We start from the raw sequence: 18,861 nt of genomic DNA, 5'->3' as shown, positions 1-18,861 counted from the left end.
CTGACCTACAATTTGTAATGCAAAACATTCAACAAGTACAGGATATTACCACAAACAAACTTCTAGGTGACTAAGTCACTTTCCTTTATACCTAGATTTAACTCCTGTACCTTCTGTGCTTATTAAAAGTTGAATTCCCAAACTGTGTTAATTAACGTATCATGCTGTTCCTGTGCTCTTGCTAAACATTGTAGAAAACATGCAACAATGTATTTTGACTCAAATAACTAATGCACACAACATGATGAGGATGAAGACTGAAAAAATTGATTATAAGAAACCTGAAAATATTTACAAGTTATAAATATCATAGGGCTAAATCCAATGTTAACCTCAACTAAAGCAGATATACCAAATGAATGAGACCCATGCAGGTTGCACTGCCTAAAATCCTATTGCATAATTTTTGACTGCAGAAAGGTGATGACATTTACATGGATGCTGCAAGAGGAGAGATTTTAGGTACAGTACTTAAAAGATTTTTTTCCTTCCATCTCATGGCTCGCATGACTTCTACACAATGAAATGGGTAACTCACAAGTTGCACAAGCCATGAAACAGAAAGAGGATGCCGTGAATTTTTTTTTTAAAAAAATACAACTCCCCCCCCCCAACAACCCTCACTGGTGATATTGTCAGCCTTCAGCAGGCAGAAATTATTTATTTATTTATTTATTTATTTATTGGACTTATATACCGCCCCATAGCGCTACAAGCACTCTCCGGGCGGTTTACAATTTTAATTATACAGGCTACACATTGCCCCCCCCCAGCAAGCTGGGTACTCATTTTACCGACCTCAGAAGGATGGAAGGCTGAGTCAACCTTGAGCTGGCTACCTGGGATTTGAACCCCAGGTCATGAGCACAGTTTTAGCTGCAGTACAGCGTTTTAACCACTGTGCCACGAGGCTCATATAATATGATTTCAATGGACTGGCTGTGATTTGGAATAAAACTGAAATCAGTTGATGCATGTAAGCAAACAACATGTGATACTTAACTACATACACAGAAAGGGTAAAATGAAACATGATTGAGCACACAGTGTACTATATTCTCCAGAACTGATTAACCCAGTCACAACTGGACTGCAAAACTACTAGGAAATCACATAGTATTTGTATCTGCAAGGGAACACTAATCATATGTTTAAATGACTGCTCTAAAATGGAACTTCTGAGACTGCTCATGGCTTTGCAAAAGACATGAAGTATAATTAAAGTCATGACGCACACACACTGCACAGGTGTTTGCTATTGAAACTACTGAGTTTCAAAAGTGCTTCAACAAGCAGTACAGATAGTCCTAGACAATGGAGGAAAAGTGTTAAAAATCTTTCTGTGTCCACACCAAAGCTCTCCAGCTCATGTTCAGTGAGTGAGCATCACACATTCAAGGTAATTACAATGGCTATTTATGGTGGTACAGAAAAACAAGCAAAGGTTAAGCTCCATTATGAATTATGTTACACATATACAGTGGTGCCTCACTTAGCGATTACTTCGTTTAACGTCGAAATCGCTTAGCAACGACTTTTTTACGCTTCGTTTAACGATGGTCCCTATGGGCGATTTTCGCTTAGCGATGTTGGGACCATGCTTCGCATAGCGATTAATTTTGGGTCCCCTGTTTCGCTTAACGATGGTTTTGACAGCCCGGAGGTCGTGCTTTGCTTGAATGGCGTTTTAACGGTCACTGTTTTGCAATGCAACTGCCTCCAGGAAGTTTTTCCCTGTTGTTATTTTCTTTCAAATTTAAACAGTCAATACCCAGGATGCATTGATGTTTTCCATGTTCCAATTTTCTTTCAAATTTAAACAGTCAATACCCAGGATGCATTGTGCCTTGTGCAGGGAAGGTTTAAAAACCCTTCCCCATGCAGCCTGGCTTTACTTTTGCATGTGGAGTTCCAGGGATGACTTCGTGAGGAGCAACTTTGGTTTCTTCTGGAGAACTTGACTAGCAGAAGGTAAGTTTTCATTTGTTCTCTTGTGTGGGTGGTGGGTTTTATTGCATAAGTCTTACAGGTATTTTTACAGTATTTTCTTATTTTGGGGGTAAATTGCAGGGGGTATTTTTTTTGTGCATGCATGCCTTTTAAAAATTTAAAATTTTTTACTGTACTGTATTTTAATTTTCTTATTTTGGGGTAAATTGCAGGGGTTTTTTGTGCAAGCCTTTTAAAAGTTGGGATTTAAAGTTTAAAACTGCCTTTTTAATTTTTTTTCCTTGGATTGCTTTCCTTGGGTGTGATAGAGTTCTGCAGAAGTCTCATTCTTATTTTTTTTTTGGGGGGGGGGAAACTGCAGTTTCAGACTGGATGGGCACTCAGGTCCATTAGGCCCTTTTATAAATGTTTTTAAAAGTAATTAGTTTAGAGTTGTTTCCTTCTTGTGAAACAAAAGTGAAACAATTCTCAGCACAAACACCTGTATTACTATATTTCTGATATGCATTAGAAAAAGCTGATTATGTTTACCAACAGACAAGAATGGAACTCAACCACTTTCACAAACATACAGCTGCTCATTCAAGTTCTAAGCATGTCTATAGCACATATATTGAATGTCCACAGTGGAGCATTAGATTTAACAGACTGACCTGTTGAACACACTAGGAGTTGGACTGTGATCACGCTCTCGGTCTCTTTCTCGAGTACGTTCTCGATCCCTGTCACGATCACGGTCCCTTTCTCTGTCCCGATCTCTGTCCCTTTCTCTGTCTTTATCTCTTCTTGAATAAAAATCCCACTGTTTGCTTGTGTCCAGGAGACTAGCCCAAGATGGAGCAGAACCTGTAAGGTGCGGAAAGGTGACTAAAGAAAAAAATGCCAGTATTAGAAAGCAAAAAAGCTAGCAACACTTGAACAGTGTAGTATGAGTCATCCTTGAAATCAATGAACTCCCACTTTATAGTCAAGAACACAGCGCCAGTAACTTTGTTTGCATGTTGTTTTGTAATGTTCAGTTTTCAATTCAGTTTCAGATCAGTAAGGTGCTTTCAATAAGGAAGTTTCATAAACAAAATCCTAGCATAAATGCTACTCATAGCAATGAATACAATTTAATGCCATGCTAATCTTTGACACAATGATTTTATGACATCTCATGACATTTCATTTAAAATACTAGAAAAGAATTATGTCTAAAACTCTAGAGAGAGCCACTGTAGAGTTAACAATACTTGGCTCGATGAACACATAATTATATAACCTGAGAGAAATAACAAGTGGAGATCAAGAAATAGCTATCAATATTTCCACCAACATCCTACATGATCTATGAGATATCCATTAACATGAAATATATTGCAGATGATTGTACTAAATCACATTTAAATTTGTCTATTTCTATCAGAAAGTAAACTACACACTGTTAGTTACAGAACTATAATTGGGGAGAACAGACTCTTTCAATACTTTCAAGTATCTGAGACACACAACTTCTTGTACTGAGATGTGCAACAGGCTCTTTCTGTCTTTATCAGAAGCAAAAGGTACAGTGAAAACTATTTATTTTGCCATAATAGTCTTCAATACAGAGAACCTCTCTAAAGTGCAATGCATACTCCAACCTCCCGTATCTTGTAGTAGTTTCACTTCTAGAGAGGAAGCAGGCAGAGCTACAGAGTGAGGAGGAGTGTGGAAATGACTATGGCACAGCTGCATCAAGTGAGCTCCTTTCCAAGTATGCCATGAATCCCTGCTGCTTACTTTGCACATCTTGCAGGGCAGCACTTCATATACCTTCTTGCCCTTCTGTTATTTTTATTCTGAGCTGCCAAATTAGTGTGAAATCTGTTATGTGCCATCAAGTTGCCTCTGATTTATGGTGACACTATGAATGAACGATCTCCAAAATGTTCTGTCCTCAACCATCTGCTCAGCTCTTGTAAGCTCAAGGCTTTGCCTTCCTGTGATTTCTCCACTCTCATCATCAGTGGAACTATCTACTGTCTTCTGCTGATGTGGTTGCAATTGACCTATTTTAAATAACGGCAGTGAATCCTTCGCATGTGCCAGTAGACTTGTTAAGCTTTCTCTCTACTAAGGAGAGCTGACTGAATGTATCACTTTCCTTCCAACATAATCCAAGTAATCATTAAACCCCCCCCCACATAGTAATGATATTCAATGTTGTACACATACTAGAAAAAACAATAAAACATTTACATCATGAGCCTCTCCTAAAAACTATGCATTTCACACTGAATGATGGTTACACTCTATAGAGTTAGTCATGGATAGCATGTGACTTTCATAAAGAATCTGTATAACACAGAGTAGAGGGAGCATGTCATTTGAAGCTTTGCCATATTACTGGTAACTATCTGAATTTATTATATACTACTTAATTATATGGAATAAAATTGAGCAGCTAAGGTTTATTTTAATGACCTCAGGAATGCAGATAATTGAGTGAGGCACTAGTAAGTACATTAGTTACCTACAGTATCTATTGTGTGCCATTTATAGTAATACATACATTATGTACATACCATGTCTACATTTATGTCATAGCAACAAAGGACTTCAGTTAAAAAAAAATTGTCCCCAAGAACATCCATGAAGCGGATGGCATTCCTCCACCCCACCAAACACTAAACTATGACTGGAATCCTGTCACACAACTCTGCATCCGTATAGGCTGATCATGTTATGAGGTGCAAACTTGATTTGAAACTTTCTTATCCCCCCCACAAGCTTCCAAAGCTCTCCAGAGATCTGTTTTTTACCTGGGGAAGCCTTTGGGAATGTCAATATTTTTTAAAAAATTTATTTATTTATTTATTTATTTATTTATTTATTTATTTATTTATTTATTTGTTTATTTATTTATTTATTTATTTATTTATTTATTTATTTATTAATTTATTAGACCTAATTCCACACCCCTCTAGACGACATCTACTCGGGGCGGCTTACATGAATAAAAGCACAACAATATAAACAAGATAAAATCATCTAAAACACAGTTAATACCAAAAAATTGCCAATAGCAGGATCAGGACCATGGTGGCAACTTTTGAATATTAAAAACTCCCCCTCTCCAAGACTCCCAAAGACTTCACCAGGTTGAAAGTGATCCCCAGGGACCCTTGGAACCTGAGGTAAAGGGATAGGAAAGTTTAAAATAAAGATCAGTCTGTGGCTGATGACATCATCAACCTTACTGCACACAGAGTTGTACAACAGGGTTCAGTTTATGAGTCAAGTGATTTAAGACCAGCAGGCAATATTCCTAGACATTCTTTGGATTATCACTGAATTCGTGCCCAGGATCCTTTGTCTGTCAAAGGTGCCAATCTATTATTTTAATATTGCTTTAAACAATTTATTGGCTGAAATTTGGTTTTGTGACTTCTGCATGCAGAAAGATGCTGACGTCAGCTGCAGGAATAATTTTCTGTACTTAAAAACCTCTTCCTTCTGTCCCACAGCCCCCACATGACAAAAGGGATGACACTAGAGTTTATAGGATGTTCATAATTACCAAAAATTGCTGTTCTGCTGGTGATGTCATCAGCCTTCTGGATGCCTAACAGGATTCCAGGTATTTTTTACTATTCGATAAGACTCCAGCTATTTTTTTATTAAAGATTTATTATGTTAAAACTTTTTTTGCTCAATTGTGATAGACTCCTTTCCCTTTAAAAAGATTACTATAAAAATGGCAGAAATGTTTGCCAGAAATGTACAGGAAAGAGGCAGATAGATGTGCATGAACACTGAGGCTGCAATACTATACACACTTACCTGGGAGCAAATCATATTGAACTTACCTCTGAGTAGACATACAGAGGACTGAACTGTAAGAAGAGTAATCTTACAGAAAAGCATTAAGACTGACACCTATTCCCCCATCTCATTTACAAAATCTCTATGAGAACTAAAGATGGTTTCCCCAACATAGAGTACAGTTTTTTGCAGATGTTTAAACATTAGCTGTACTCTAGCAATTTTTTTAAAATAATCAGTTGCAAAAGGTGATTGTAATCAGTAATACTAGTTTCCATTCTTTACAAACCAGTTTGATATTTTCACATCCACAGTTCCACAGATACTATGGCCCAACATGAAACTTGAGATATACACATCAGAATCAGCACTCACAAATATATTATTCAAAACACTGATCTCAAAATTTAATACAGCGGTACCTCGGCTTACGAACTTAATCCATATTGGAACAGTGTCCGTAACTTGAAACATTCGTAAGTCGAAGCACCATTTCCCATAGGAATGCATTGAAAACCAATTAATCCATTCCGGCCGAAGAAAAAAATCCCCCCCCCCCCAAAAAAAAAACACTGCAAGCCCCATAGGAACATGCTGGGGCTGCAAAAAACAAAACAAAACCCAGGAGAGAAAGGGAGCCTCAAAGGCTGGCCAAAGTGAACAGGGCTGGGGTCAGAGACCTGGCCGGGAAGCGCTCGCCTGCCTGCCTGCCCTCCCGCCTCCTCCTGCTCCTCCGGAGCTTCCCTCACTCCGGTCAGCAGCCACAGTTTCCCCTCCTGATGCCCAGAAGGAAAAAATAACCAAGTAAAAAGAGCACAGCAAGCTCAGTCGGAAGGTGCTCCGTTGCTGAAGCTTTAAGAAGGGAAAAACACCCTCCAAAAATACAGACACACACACATCCTCGCTCCAAAGCAGAGCTACCAAAACCCACTCAGAACAGTTTTTTAAAGGAGAAAACAGCAGCTTACCTCCCTGCAGAAACACACACTCAAGCTCACTCCAAAGCAGGAGGCTCTCCCAAGCCTCCAACGGCGACACACTCTATAACTGCCGAAAGAGCTACAGCACAAAGAAGCAGCCTCGGCGCCACCTACATTTAGAAAGTTGTATTCCCCGCCTTTTTCCCCTGCCTGTTTCTGTTTGTAAGTGGAAGCTCCGTTCGCAAGTCAAAGCAAAACGTTGCGACCAGAGCTGTTCGTAAGTCGAAATGGTTTTTTTTTAGGTAGGGACGTTCGTAAGTCGAGGTACCACTGTATTTTGCTTTCTTCATAAGAGTGCCTTTGAATTACTTCTGTGGCAACTTCTGCAATAATCTACAGTGGTGCCTGTAGATGAATCCGCTTAGCGATGACTTTTTTGGAGCGTTTTTGCGCTCCATTTAACGATGGTCCCTATGGGCAATTTTCGCTTAGCAATGTTGGGACCATGTTTCACATAACGATTAAATTTTTGGGTCCCCTGTTTCATTTAACGATGGTTTAAACAGCCTCATGGTTGCTGTTTTTTAAATATTATAAAGTTAAAGTTTACTGTTTAAAATGTTTGAAATCATAAAGTGCACTTAATAAACCCTTTGTTAACCAAATTTGACTTTGTTCTGACTCCTTTTTAATTTGTTGTTGAATTTTTTTCCCCCCACTGAGATGCACTGAATAGGTTTCAATGCATTTCAACTGGGGAACTGCGTTTCGCTCAGCGATGTTTCCTATGGCGATTTTTGCTTAAGGACGGCAATTCGTTCCTATTGGAATGGATTATCCAGTTTTCAATGCATTTCAATGGGAAACCACATTTCGCTTAGCGATGTTTTCACTTAGCGACGAATTTTTTGGAACCAATTAAAATCGTTAAGCGAGGCACCACTGTATTCTGAGATGAAGTTGTCCACATGCTACCCATGCACCGAGATTATTACAGAACACTGTGATAACCCCATTTGTACTGCATCTAACACTCAAGCCCTCTGTTTGTACTATACCTAATACTCAAAACAGAACTATATAATTTTCCAGCCGACTCATTAAACAATGCTTACAGGTATCACAGAAAGTCTTTTCAGACTGTTTTTAATTGAAGAAAGACTGACCATAATATGCTGTTTGAGAATTGGGACAACAAATGTGTGAAACATCCCAAAATACAGTATGCAAGACTGGGAAGACTCTTATAATGCTTGCATATACAGATTAACCAAGATTTCTGCTTTCCATTAACAAAATAGTTTTGAACATCTGTTTTTTGTTACCTGAAGCAAAATTCTGGTTTGTTCATTCAACCACACACTCCACCCATTTTACTATAGCTTCATTCCTGGCTCTTTGGTCACCCATAACCAGTATACAGTTAATCTTCTTATGAGATGGGGGTAAAGGATAGAATGAGCACCACTTAGGTAAATTAGCCGTGCACCAATCCTAAAGTAATGTTGTTAGCAAAACCTGAGTTCAAGGCAAAAGTCTCCATATTTGAAAATGATTACTCTCTACCACTTTCTGAAGAACAAATAAAAAGCAGACTGAAAAGCATATAGTTCCTTACGATTTTTGTTCTCTTTAATACAACTATGCAATAGATGAAGCGGAACAAAATTTCTGTGCCATGTCCAATCCATTCTTTATATGCTTGTAAATCCCAACATTTTTTTCTTTAGTAATTCTGTATTTTGCATCCAGATTCTTGCTGTATGCGATATATTTGTTCTCCTCCTCTGCCAATTATGAATCCAATCCATCAGGAACTTCGTACTCTTCTGTCATACTCTTACATAAGAGTAATAACTATTTTATATTAGACTTGTTTTTGTACCAATGCATTCTTGATTTGAAAACAAGAATTTTTAAAAAGTAAATGTTTCTAGGAAAATAGGCAGTAGTTTATGCATAATAGCAAATGCAAGGTTCCATAAAGTGTAGCTATTTAAATAAAATCCACAATCAAGCAATCTTTTGAATACACTTACCACCACCATATGGAAATGCACGAGCTGAGCGGCTATCATAACCAGAGGAATGTCCACTGTTGGAAGAGAAACACAGGGTTCCACATTACTTAACTGCCTGAGCAGAATAGCCAATGTTTATAGCTATACAAGTCTAATTTTGAAGCAGATATAGTATGTGCCATACAAGGGATCTGTATGAGAAAATACTGTATACAGTGGTGCCTCGCATAGCAATGTTAATTCGTTCCAAAAAAAAATCGCTATGTGAAACCATCGCTATGCGAAACACCATTTCCCATAGGAATGCATTGGAAACCGGTTAATCCGTTCCAATTGGAACGGATTGCTGTCGTTAAGCGAAAAAACCCATAGGAAACATCGCTAAGCGAAACAATGTTTCCTCCATTGGAATGTATTGTAGCTGACTCAATACATTTCAATGGCTTTGCGAAGTCAATTTTTGAAATTTTAAATGTGTCATACAAGGGGCAAAAATGGTTTTAAATGCTTGGAATAGCTTCTGCACCTTCTAAAACGGGTGCAAATGTAATTTGGCTTAGATCTGACTTTTCGTTAATTTAGGGTGAATTTTTTCCCCCCAACTTTTGACAGCTGTCAAAATCTGACAGCTCCATTATTTCCTATGGGGGAAGAAAAAATTCACAAAAAATTAATGAAGACTCAGCAACTGTTCTAAATGCTTGGATTCGTTAGAGGACCCCCTAAGTCGTGTGCAAACCTGATTTGGCTTTGATCTGAACTTTCGTTAATATATGGTGAATTGTTTTCTCCCCCATAGGAAAGCATGGAGTTGTCAGATTTTGACAGGTCCATTGGTTCCTATGGGCCGAAAAAAAATTAACCATAAATTAACGAAAAGTCAGATCAAAGCCAAATCAGGTTTGCCCATGACTTAGGGGGTCCTCTAACGAATCCAAGCATTTAGAACCGGTTTTGACCCTTCTAAGACACTTTTTTAATTGAAAAAAGAAACATCGTTAAGTGAAGCAAGGGACCTAAAATCGCATTCGTTATGCAAAGCATGGTCCCAAACTTCGCTAAGCGAAAATCGCCCATAGGAAACATCGTTATGCGGTGCATATATTTTCTAAAAAACCATCGTTATGCGAATTCATCGCTAAACGAGGCAATCGTTAAGCAAGGCACCACTGTATGTATGTGTAAGGGAGAGAGGGAGACAGAAATCACAAATGATTTAATATCGAACAGTAGTTTGTCTAATGTAGAGTACTAAATATCATGTCCCCTAATGCCTCTGAGTGACCCACTTTTAAAACATCACTTTAACAGCAATTATGTTCACAATTCAAATGAGAATGACATTTGGACATCTTGACATATAAAATAATGATTGTGTTCTTATTGGACAACAAAGGGACAACCCACAATGAGCACACAAAAAGGCAGATGGGTTTCACATTAGGTTGGCCTATATTATTCCTTCAATAATAAATTGAGGTGTTAAGCACAGATAAAAACAGAGCCAAAATAGGGTCACTAAGAAATGAGGAGGTATCAGTATGGGGCAGGGAAGAGAATACTGTATAGAAATAAAACACTAAGGAGGTCAATTAACCAATGAGGACTGAATATATTTCGGCTACTGATCATCCATTTCCAAGACACAAAAGCAGAGGATGTAGAATACCTGTGAGAGTTTCTTATAACTTAAGAATAGGGGTGGAAATCCTGCAACATACAGGCACCCCATCTGAAAATATTCTCTCTCTCTCTCTCTCAGACACACAAACACACACACACACACACACACACACACACACACACACAAACACACACACCAATTATATATGCCACAGAAACCCACTACCAGTTCTGCCTTAAAAGAAGGGAGAGCACTCAGTCTTGTCCCTGCATCCCAAAACCACTGGAAGGAATCCACTACTCTCCAGATTTATTGGGGGGGAGACATCTGGGGGAACCTGGGACTTGAAAACTGGCCACTGTCCCAGATGGTAATATGGGTGAAAGGAAGGAATTCTCAACAGAAACATTCCTACCAGGACACAGTGTATCTTATTAATCTTCATACTGTACAGTGGTGCCTCGCTTAACGGGCACCCCGTTTAACGATGAAATCTCATAGCGATAAAGATTTTGCAATCGCTTTTGCAATCACATTGCAATGTTTTAAATAGGGAAAAATCGCTTTGCGATGATCGGTACCCTGTTTTGCTTACCGACCATTGCAAAGCAATGATTTTTTAACAGCTGATAGGCGGTTCCAAAATGGCCGCCGGGTAAAAAAAAAAAAAGGCCACCCGCTGTTTTCTGGGACAGATTCCTTGCTTACCGGGCTGCGAAAATGGACACCGTATGGAGGATTTTCGTTTAAAGGTGAGTCTGAAGCCCATAGGAACGCGTTGAAGGGGGTTCAATGCATTCCTATGGGCTTTTTAATATCGCATAGCGACGAAATCGCTTTGCAGCGATTTTTGCTGCACTGATTATCGTCGCTATGCGAGGCACCACTGTATTTCCTTGAGCCTACATTTTTCAACTGAAATGACATGCAGTGAGAGAGATAGTAGCCTGATATCTAGTAGCATGTTGTCTCAACTAGAAGAGGCCCACTGAATCAATGGAAATTCAGTAGGTGCTAATTCACCAAATCCCTACTGATTCAGTGGGCCTATTCTACTTGCAGCTTATTACTGAATTTCAGTCAGTGAGTCACCATCTTTTTCAACATTTCTACCAATCAAATAATTAACAATTTCACAATGAAGAGGGAAACAAATTTATCAAAATTGTCATTTCACTGACACCACAAATATTTAACCCTAATGCTGATACTCCTTTCTCTCCTCCAACAACCATTCACTTTTAACAACTTTTCTCTCTTAATATATTCAACACCAATAAGTTTTTCCTCTTGTCTTCTAGACAGAATCCAGACTACCATGGGCCACTGCCAGAGATAAAGCAAGAGGTATAGCCAGGCTTGTTTGCAAAACTAAGCTGGTGCCAACTCAATGCAATGGTGCTCTGCCAGAAAGGCAAGGATACACACACCTTATTCTATTTCCCATTGACTTTATACAAGATAATAAAATGAAGTGCACTGAAAGGAGGTACCATGATCTCTCTCAGACAAATGGGTTTAAAAAAATGCAAAGTCCAGGCAGAGTGCTGAACTCAGACAAATGAATTAATGAAATACCCCACATAAAAAGCAGACTTCTTTTAGAAATTATCCTATTTATCTTTTTACAAGTTACAAATAGAACCTATTGTCTTGGGGGGGGGGGGGTGAGGGATGAAATGGAAAGAAACCTCATTGTATAGGTGAAATCCCACCAATGTATCTGTAGGTCTCTCCAACTTCTTCTTGAGGTCATATGGTCCTCTTTGACTTCTGTTTTTCCAACCCACCATACTGAATGTACAAACTGCAGATAGTGGTGATTTATAGAGATTAGAAGCTTCAAACTGCTAGTGATGTCAGGAAGTAGGGTAATTATTAAACATAGCTTTTATGATGTTCAATGTTCTACAAAATAAATTTACCTTTCTATTGTCGGTATGAGAGAAGGTGGTGGTCCTCCAGGTGGGGGAGGAAAACCTGAAACAGTTAATTGAGAAACGAGAAAAGTTCAGTGATTACTAAAAATTATTTTCAGGAAAAAAATATTGCATGCCATATCTGGAGGAGTATATATATTAAGTTAATTCTATGAAGGAGAGAACAACAGGAGCGGCATACCAAAAAACAGACCATTCTTTTTACCAAAGATGGGAAACCATTTGTTTTTTGGACTACAGCTCCCAAAATCCCAGACGCTGTCTGCAAGAATTTGTGAGCTTGGGTCCAAATGAGGAACTTTCACCATCTCTGCTTGTAGCACATTCTTTCAACCACATACTGAATATACAGAGACAACATTTTTCAATTACTTATTGTAATTCAGTAATTAACAGCCATCTTAATACTCATGATCTTTTCAAAGGAAAACTGAGTGCATTTTTCTTTTAAAAGGGGAATGTGGTAAAATGTCCCCTATACCAAAAAGGAAACCACACTTTCATACCACTTTAACAGTTTTAGAACAAATAAATATACCTGGCGGTGGCACAGTTATTGGTATACCTAAAAACAAAGAAGATGCACCCAGTCATTTCAGTAATTAGTTTATTGTCTCACTCCTAAAGAATCAGAACAGGCATTATGGCATTCTTGCCAACAACATGTCACTGACCAGCCAGGCCAGCAAGATCTGGCAGTAAATTAATTTTACCTGGAATTAGCTTTCATACCAACATGTTATCAGTGGGAAAATGAACAAGTAGCAGACCTGAGTTTATAATAATGTGGCATTTCTGATCATAAACCCAGTGAAATGAAAAAGAGGTGCCACAGCATGCACCCCAACTGACATGTCCCCTACATAAGTCACTCTTCAGAAACATATATGAGTTTTTTCTCTGAATTCCAAGTACTCAACGCATCACAGAAAAATAACCCTGTAAGTTAAATACAGTTGCAAACAGAAATGTGCCAATGTTTTGGATTCCAACTCTCAGAATTCCCCACACAGAAAACCGAGTTCCAATTCACAGACCCATACCTCCAGACACCTATATTTCCCTCAACCAGAGCAGGACCCAGGCCTCCAAAAATACATTTTAGACCTTTATTTCGTGCTGCAACAATTTCTAGGAGGAAGTAGCCGTAACACTTCCTGTGTGATATTGTCTTTGTGTCCTTCAGGTTGCCTCCTGAAGAATTATAATGACTGTGAAACACTGTGGTAGGAAATTAATGCTTATTATGCAGACTCAGGACTAGGCTCTGCTTCAGGTGTGGGAAATACAGGTATCGGAAGGTGTGGGTCTCTCATCCAGAATTCCCAGAGTTGGAGTCAAAAAAACCCAAATGGCACACTGCTAGTTGCACATAAAATAATTAGATTAAAAAACCTGAAAATAAGTTCTCTTCTATGGATATGCATGCACAATCCAATGCAAAAACCCACCTGTGCCTTTATATCCTCAATGTTAACAGACAAGATGGCAAATTAAAAATGTAAAGTAACAGGTTAATGTTAACTACATCATATTATTTTGATTTAAAAAAACACTTATTAAATAGCATTAACAGAATCATCTTCACAATTGTAATATGGAAGTACAATACTTGGCACTAAAAAGATTTTTGTATAAAATTAAATTTAGCTTTGTTGAATCCCAAGATCCTTTGTATCTTATTTTATTTATGCAAATAGGCATGTATCAACAGGTTGTTTTTATAATTACAACCATTCAAACTCTTAAATATAATTAATTATTTTAACACATGTTTGCTGTAACACAGGAATAACTACACTAGTGGTAGAAGTCAGTCTCCTAAATCACTTTAGGATGCTGAATAAAATGGGGAACAATTATTTCACAAATCTTGAAATTTAGTCCCATCGTTCTTTTTAGAATAGTCAACTCCACTGACTTATTCCAGTAGCAATTATATAAATTTCTCTTTGCAGAGACTGAAACAATGATGATTCTTTCTGTCCTAAAAGGTACTTGCATCACAACTTGGTTAATGAATACAGTAGAAGAGTCCAGGACTTCAAAGCATGATAATTTTTTCAAAGGATTTTCTGAAGGATGTTTTATATTTGAATGCTTAAACTTTCTGGCCAGTAGTTCCAGTTAATATTATGTAACAAGAAACTAACAAGAAACTTCCCCCCATTCTAAACCAAGGAGGAACTGGCAGATTCTATTTTGGTAATGGCTTTGAAGATAGAATGCTGGCAGCAGCTCAATTAAAACAAGCCCGAGGGAACCAAAGTCACTGTTCTTAATGGTTACTTCCAAATGTACTGAAGAGATAGTAAAGGACATCTTCTGGACAGGCTCATATAATAAAATCTGTGTGAATGTTACCATTTGTCTTCAGATTTCAGCAATGTGTTTGGCTGAATTATAACACATGCAGACATGATTCAACTTTGAATTTCAACAGATGAAAGCTTTTGTGAAAACCATATGAGAATGCTTCCTACTAAAGTATATTAGCACAGTGGAAGGAAAGTGTAGAGTCCCACCATCCAAATTATACCAAATACCCACTGATTCAATGGGTCTACTCTAGTTGTGATCTACCACTGGATTTCAGCCACTGTGTGTGTCAGGCCAGATTCTATTTCTGGGATTAAATTTGTTTCACTGCAAATTATATTAAACACTACTTCATTTGAAATCTTCCATGTGATGTTGCTGTTCATGCTCCAGTGCATATATTATGGGGTCAGTTTTTTATGCATCAATTAAAATGTAAGATTACAATTTATTTAAATGTTACAAGACCCACACATTAAATATAAGGTCACTGATATGTTGGGGCTTTTTTTCCAAGAGATGAGTCAATAGTAAAAATATTCACTTATTGTGGTAATCAGAAGCTTTGTTTGCCTCTTAACATTCATACAAACTAGATGCCAAGCAGCTAGAGAATCTTTATTGCAAAGATTCCAAGAGGTGGAGCACAGACATGAATTAGATCAGATGTAAGTAAACCCAGACCACTTCAGACACTAAGGCAAGAACTGGCCATTTTGGATATGGACAATATCTGCAGAATCACTGGCCTTGTTATATAAAAGAAACATATTCTGAAGTAAAGGCTGAAGCAGATGCATCATTATTGGCATAACTGATGAAAAAAAATCCAAAGGAGTTTAGTGTTGCTAGGTAAGAAAGATTCATGACAATCTGCTATACAAATGAAGAAAAGTAGAAAGGCTTTTGTAACTTTTTCATAATGTTTATCTAAGGCTGAATTAAAGATGAACATTCAGCCCTTTGAAAAACATGAAAATTCTCATGTAAGGATGTTTAATGTCTAGAGTAAGGAATGATTCTGTTTCTGCATAAAAGCATACAGAGGTCAAAATAATTTTTAAGTCCAAATAATTATCATACAACCATTATCTTGATGTTTCTGCATTCAAACTGCCAGCTGACAAAAGTTTGTACTTTAGTATATTATAATCTGAATAAAATTATGAGAAACATACTTTGTACATTATGTACATATCTTTAAAGCACATTATTTCAATGGTACCTCAAAGATACGTAATGCATATAGCGCAAAATGGAATACACATTATTTATCTTTGAGGTTCCATTTTCACACCAAACTGAATTGCGTTTTGATTTGTAAGTAAATATTGGCAATTAATGCTCAAGTCCTTTATTTCATGGACACTAATGATAGAAGGACATGATATATCACCTCTTGGCAGGCTTCCTTGGATTGTTTTCCAGCCTGAGGCCATCAATTACCAGCCTCTACTTGAAACAAACTGCAATTCAACTGTAACTTAGCAATGTAATTGAATTCTTACCCAGTGGAACAGAAAATGAAAATATTTTTGCAGGGAAATATAACAAAGTCCTTCACGGAAAAGTAACAATAATTTGTGAAAAAGTGATATAACACTAGAATACTTTCAAGAAAACTGCAAACTGCCACATTAAATGAAATGTGCTGTGTAATATTGACAATATAACATTAAATGAAATATGCTGTATTTCACTAGTTCAGTTCCAAGCTAAGACAGAACTATAAGAACTACTACAACTATTTTTTTTACCTGGAGGAGGAATCAGCGGGGGAGCAGTGCTGACAGATGGTGGTGGTGGAAGGAAAGGAGGTGGTGGAAGATGAGTGGGAGGAGCTCCTGGAGGGAAAAATGGAGGTGGCTTGGAAAAACTGCTGTCCACATCAGTACTGGAGCGATCAGAAAGAACCTACATAATAAAATCAATGATACGTTTGCTCCTTTTGAAAAGGCAATAAAAGTAAACTCCCCCATTAAAATGTAAGAAAGGGATTTCTGAAATAACTACAGAATAGACCCACTGCAGGAATATGACTTAAGAAAGTAATTGCTTAAAAACATCTCATTGATTCAACACATATAATCTCCTTGGGACAGAAAACTGGATTTAGCCCTAAGAAATGTATGCATTCAAATTCAAACATTGCATGGATGAAACAAGATATTATTGGAAGTATTTAAGCAACTTCTAAGAACAATCTGTGACAAAAATTTTCAAAGTATTCTTATTTGGGATGAAAAAGAAAGGTATATGTTATATTTTATGTAACACAAATTACCTCTCTTTTTACATTATGTGATGCAAAATGAATACTACCTTCTAATGATCGCAATAAACTAAAAGCACAAGTCACATAACAAATTTTCATGAAAAGACTCCTGTTCTCTCCGACTGTTACTTGTGTTTAAAGTGCAGGTCAACTTAATCAAAAATTACTCAATTCATTAGATATCATGAGAAATATACAGATTTTTCTGAAAGGAAAGAAGTGTACACCTGGACATATTTTTCTACAAGGACGAGGCAAAATGTCAGTGTGCAAACTTCCAAGTTCTTCAGAATTCTTATCAGGCTAGGTCAGTAGGGGCTGGGTGAAGGAACAGGAAAAAAATGGCCATGTGCACAATTAAACTCAGTCCCAAAATAGAAATGGCAGATTGAAAATGTGGAAGTTTTAGATTATACTTAGCAATACATACTGGAGTAAGAACTGCAGCTTAGAGATCTGCCCACTGCCTGACATAGTTTGTCAAGTCAAGGTGAAACAGAAACACAAAGAAACATGGCAGTCTTCATATAAAGCTGCGGATTAAATTTTGTAGGAACTGTACTAGGATTTAAAAAGTCAGAGGAAACCAAACTGCCGGTAAAGAATGGAAGCTAAGGTAAAAGTGAAATGTCTCTTCTTCTACCAACAAACATGCAAAATGGAATCAGGAAACCTGTATGTTGCTGTTTTCATTAGCCCGCCGTCTTCCCTCTACTCGGCTGATGGTGATGGTCTGTCCAATCACATCTATCGTACCAGAAAGCCTTCTGAAAAAGAAATACATACAATATATTTCTAAGGAAAATATTGCACTGTTTTTACACAAAAACAGCAAAGTAATCAGAAAAAATGCATCTCAAACTATGTAAGTGCTGCACACAGCAGATTCAAAAGGCTCTTAGTGAAGAAGGGTGAGTAGTTTATAAAACATTTTAACTGTTTTGGACACAAGATCCTGTCAGAAAGTGTTTTCAATTATGAACAGTAATGGCTAAATAGAAACTGCTTTAAGGGATAACTCTTCAGTGCCTAGTGATACTTTATTGAGAAGAAAACCTTAAAATTCAAGATGGGTACAGTAGAAATCAAATATAATATTGAATAATGAGGGCAGAAGGACCACAGAAGAAAGAAAGTATTACCCAAATAGCTTTATTTAGCTCTACACTGTATAGCAGTGGTCCCCAACCTTGGGTCTCCAGATGTTCTTGGACTTCAACTCCCAGAAATCTTAGCCAGCAGAGGTGGTGGTGAAGGCTTCTGGGAGTTGTAGTCCAAGAACATCTGGAGGCCCAAGGTTGGGGACCACTGCTGTATAGGGTGTGTAATTACAATAAGCCTCCTGCCTAGTAATTAAAGTACTGTAGCTAGTTGTCTAGGAATACCACTGGAATAACTGATACAAAGCAGAGAGCCAGGTCTCAGCCCTCCTTCCTCAGCAGCACATACCCTACCCAAAACCACACTGGAACTGTCCCCAATGCTTCTCCTGCCTGCAGGCTAGTTCTCTTCAGATTCAGACTTCTACCCTCCCTGAAGCTACTCATACACTAATATTGAGATGCAACAAATTAGCACTAAAAACACAAAACTAAGAAATAATTTTGTCATACAAATAGGATAAAGCTTTCCATGTTTGCACATATTAAAAGGAATCAGATCCCTAGCCTTCTTTGATAAATAAGTTTAGTAAGATTGGATCGCATCCAAAACCAGAATTCCCTCTTCAATTACAAAACAAACCCAACAGACAAGGATATTTTTACTTCCTGAAGAATTATTTTTACCTTCACCTCAATTCTCAAAGGGGGATGATAAAAGGATGAAGAATGTATGAGAGAAAGAATGCTATGGGCCTATTGTAAATTATTACGTTGAGTGTGTGTGTTCTATAAATACTTATAGCCTAACACTTAAGGAAGGAAAAATCCAATCAGACACTTAAAAACTACGGTTCTTCTACCTAAGCAAAATGCCACTAGCCATGGAAGTGACAGATTTTGGCAACAAAAGCTAAATAAAG

At 37.6% G+C, this 18,861-nt stretch overlaps 1 protein-coding gene across 14 annotated transcripts in view; it reads right to left on the bottom strand.

Annotated features, from left to right (window-relative positions):
• The window catches only part of FIP1L1 (factor interacting with PAPOLA and CPSF1), a 47,098-nt gene that overhangs the window by 5,181 nt on the left and 23,056 nt on the right, over positions 1-18,861 (bottom strand). For 5 of the 14 annotated variants that reach the window (XM_020792513.3, XM_073001261.2, XM_073001260.2 and 2 more), the window contains 5 exons: positions 17,512-17,605; positions 16,321-16,477; positions 12,230-12,284; positions 8,699-8,754; positions 2,604-2,817 (listed from right to left, as the gene is read on the bottom strand). In XM_020792513.3, coding sequence (XP_020648172.2) covers positions 2,604-2,817; positions 8,699-8,754; positions 12,230-12,284; positions 16,321-16,477; positions 17,512-17,605 — 576 coding nt within the window. Of the gene's footprint in view, positions 1-2,603; positions 2,818-8,698; positions 8,755-12,229; positions 12,285-12,782; positions 12,810-16,320; positions 16,478-17,511; positions 17,606-18,861 lie in introns of all 14 variants that reach the window. The other 9 variants (XM_020792511.3, XM_020792517.3, XM_020792515.3 and 6 more) reach the window with 6 other exon arrangements.

This window comes from Pogona vitticeps, chromosome 5 (assembly GCF_051106095.1).
Source record: "Pogona vitticeps strain Pit_001003342236 chromosome 5, PviZW2.1, whole genome shotgun sequence".
In the NCBI taxonomy this organism is placed as follows: domain Eukaryota; kingdom Metazoa; phylum Chordata; class Lepidosauria; order Squamata; family Agamidae; genus Pogona; species Pogona vitticeps.
This window is presented reverse-complemented; position numbering and strand designations above follow the sequence as displayed.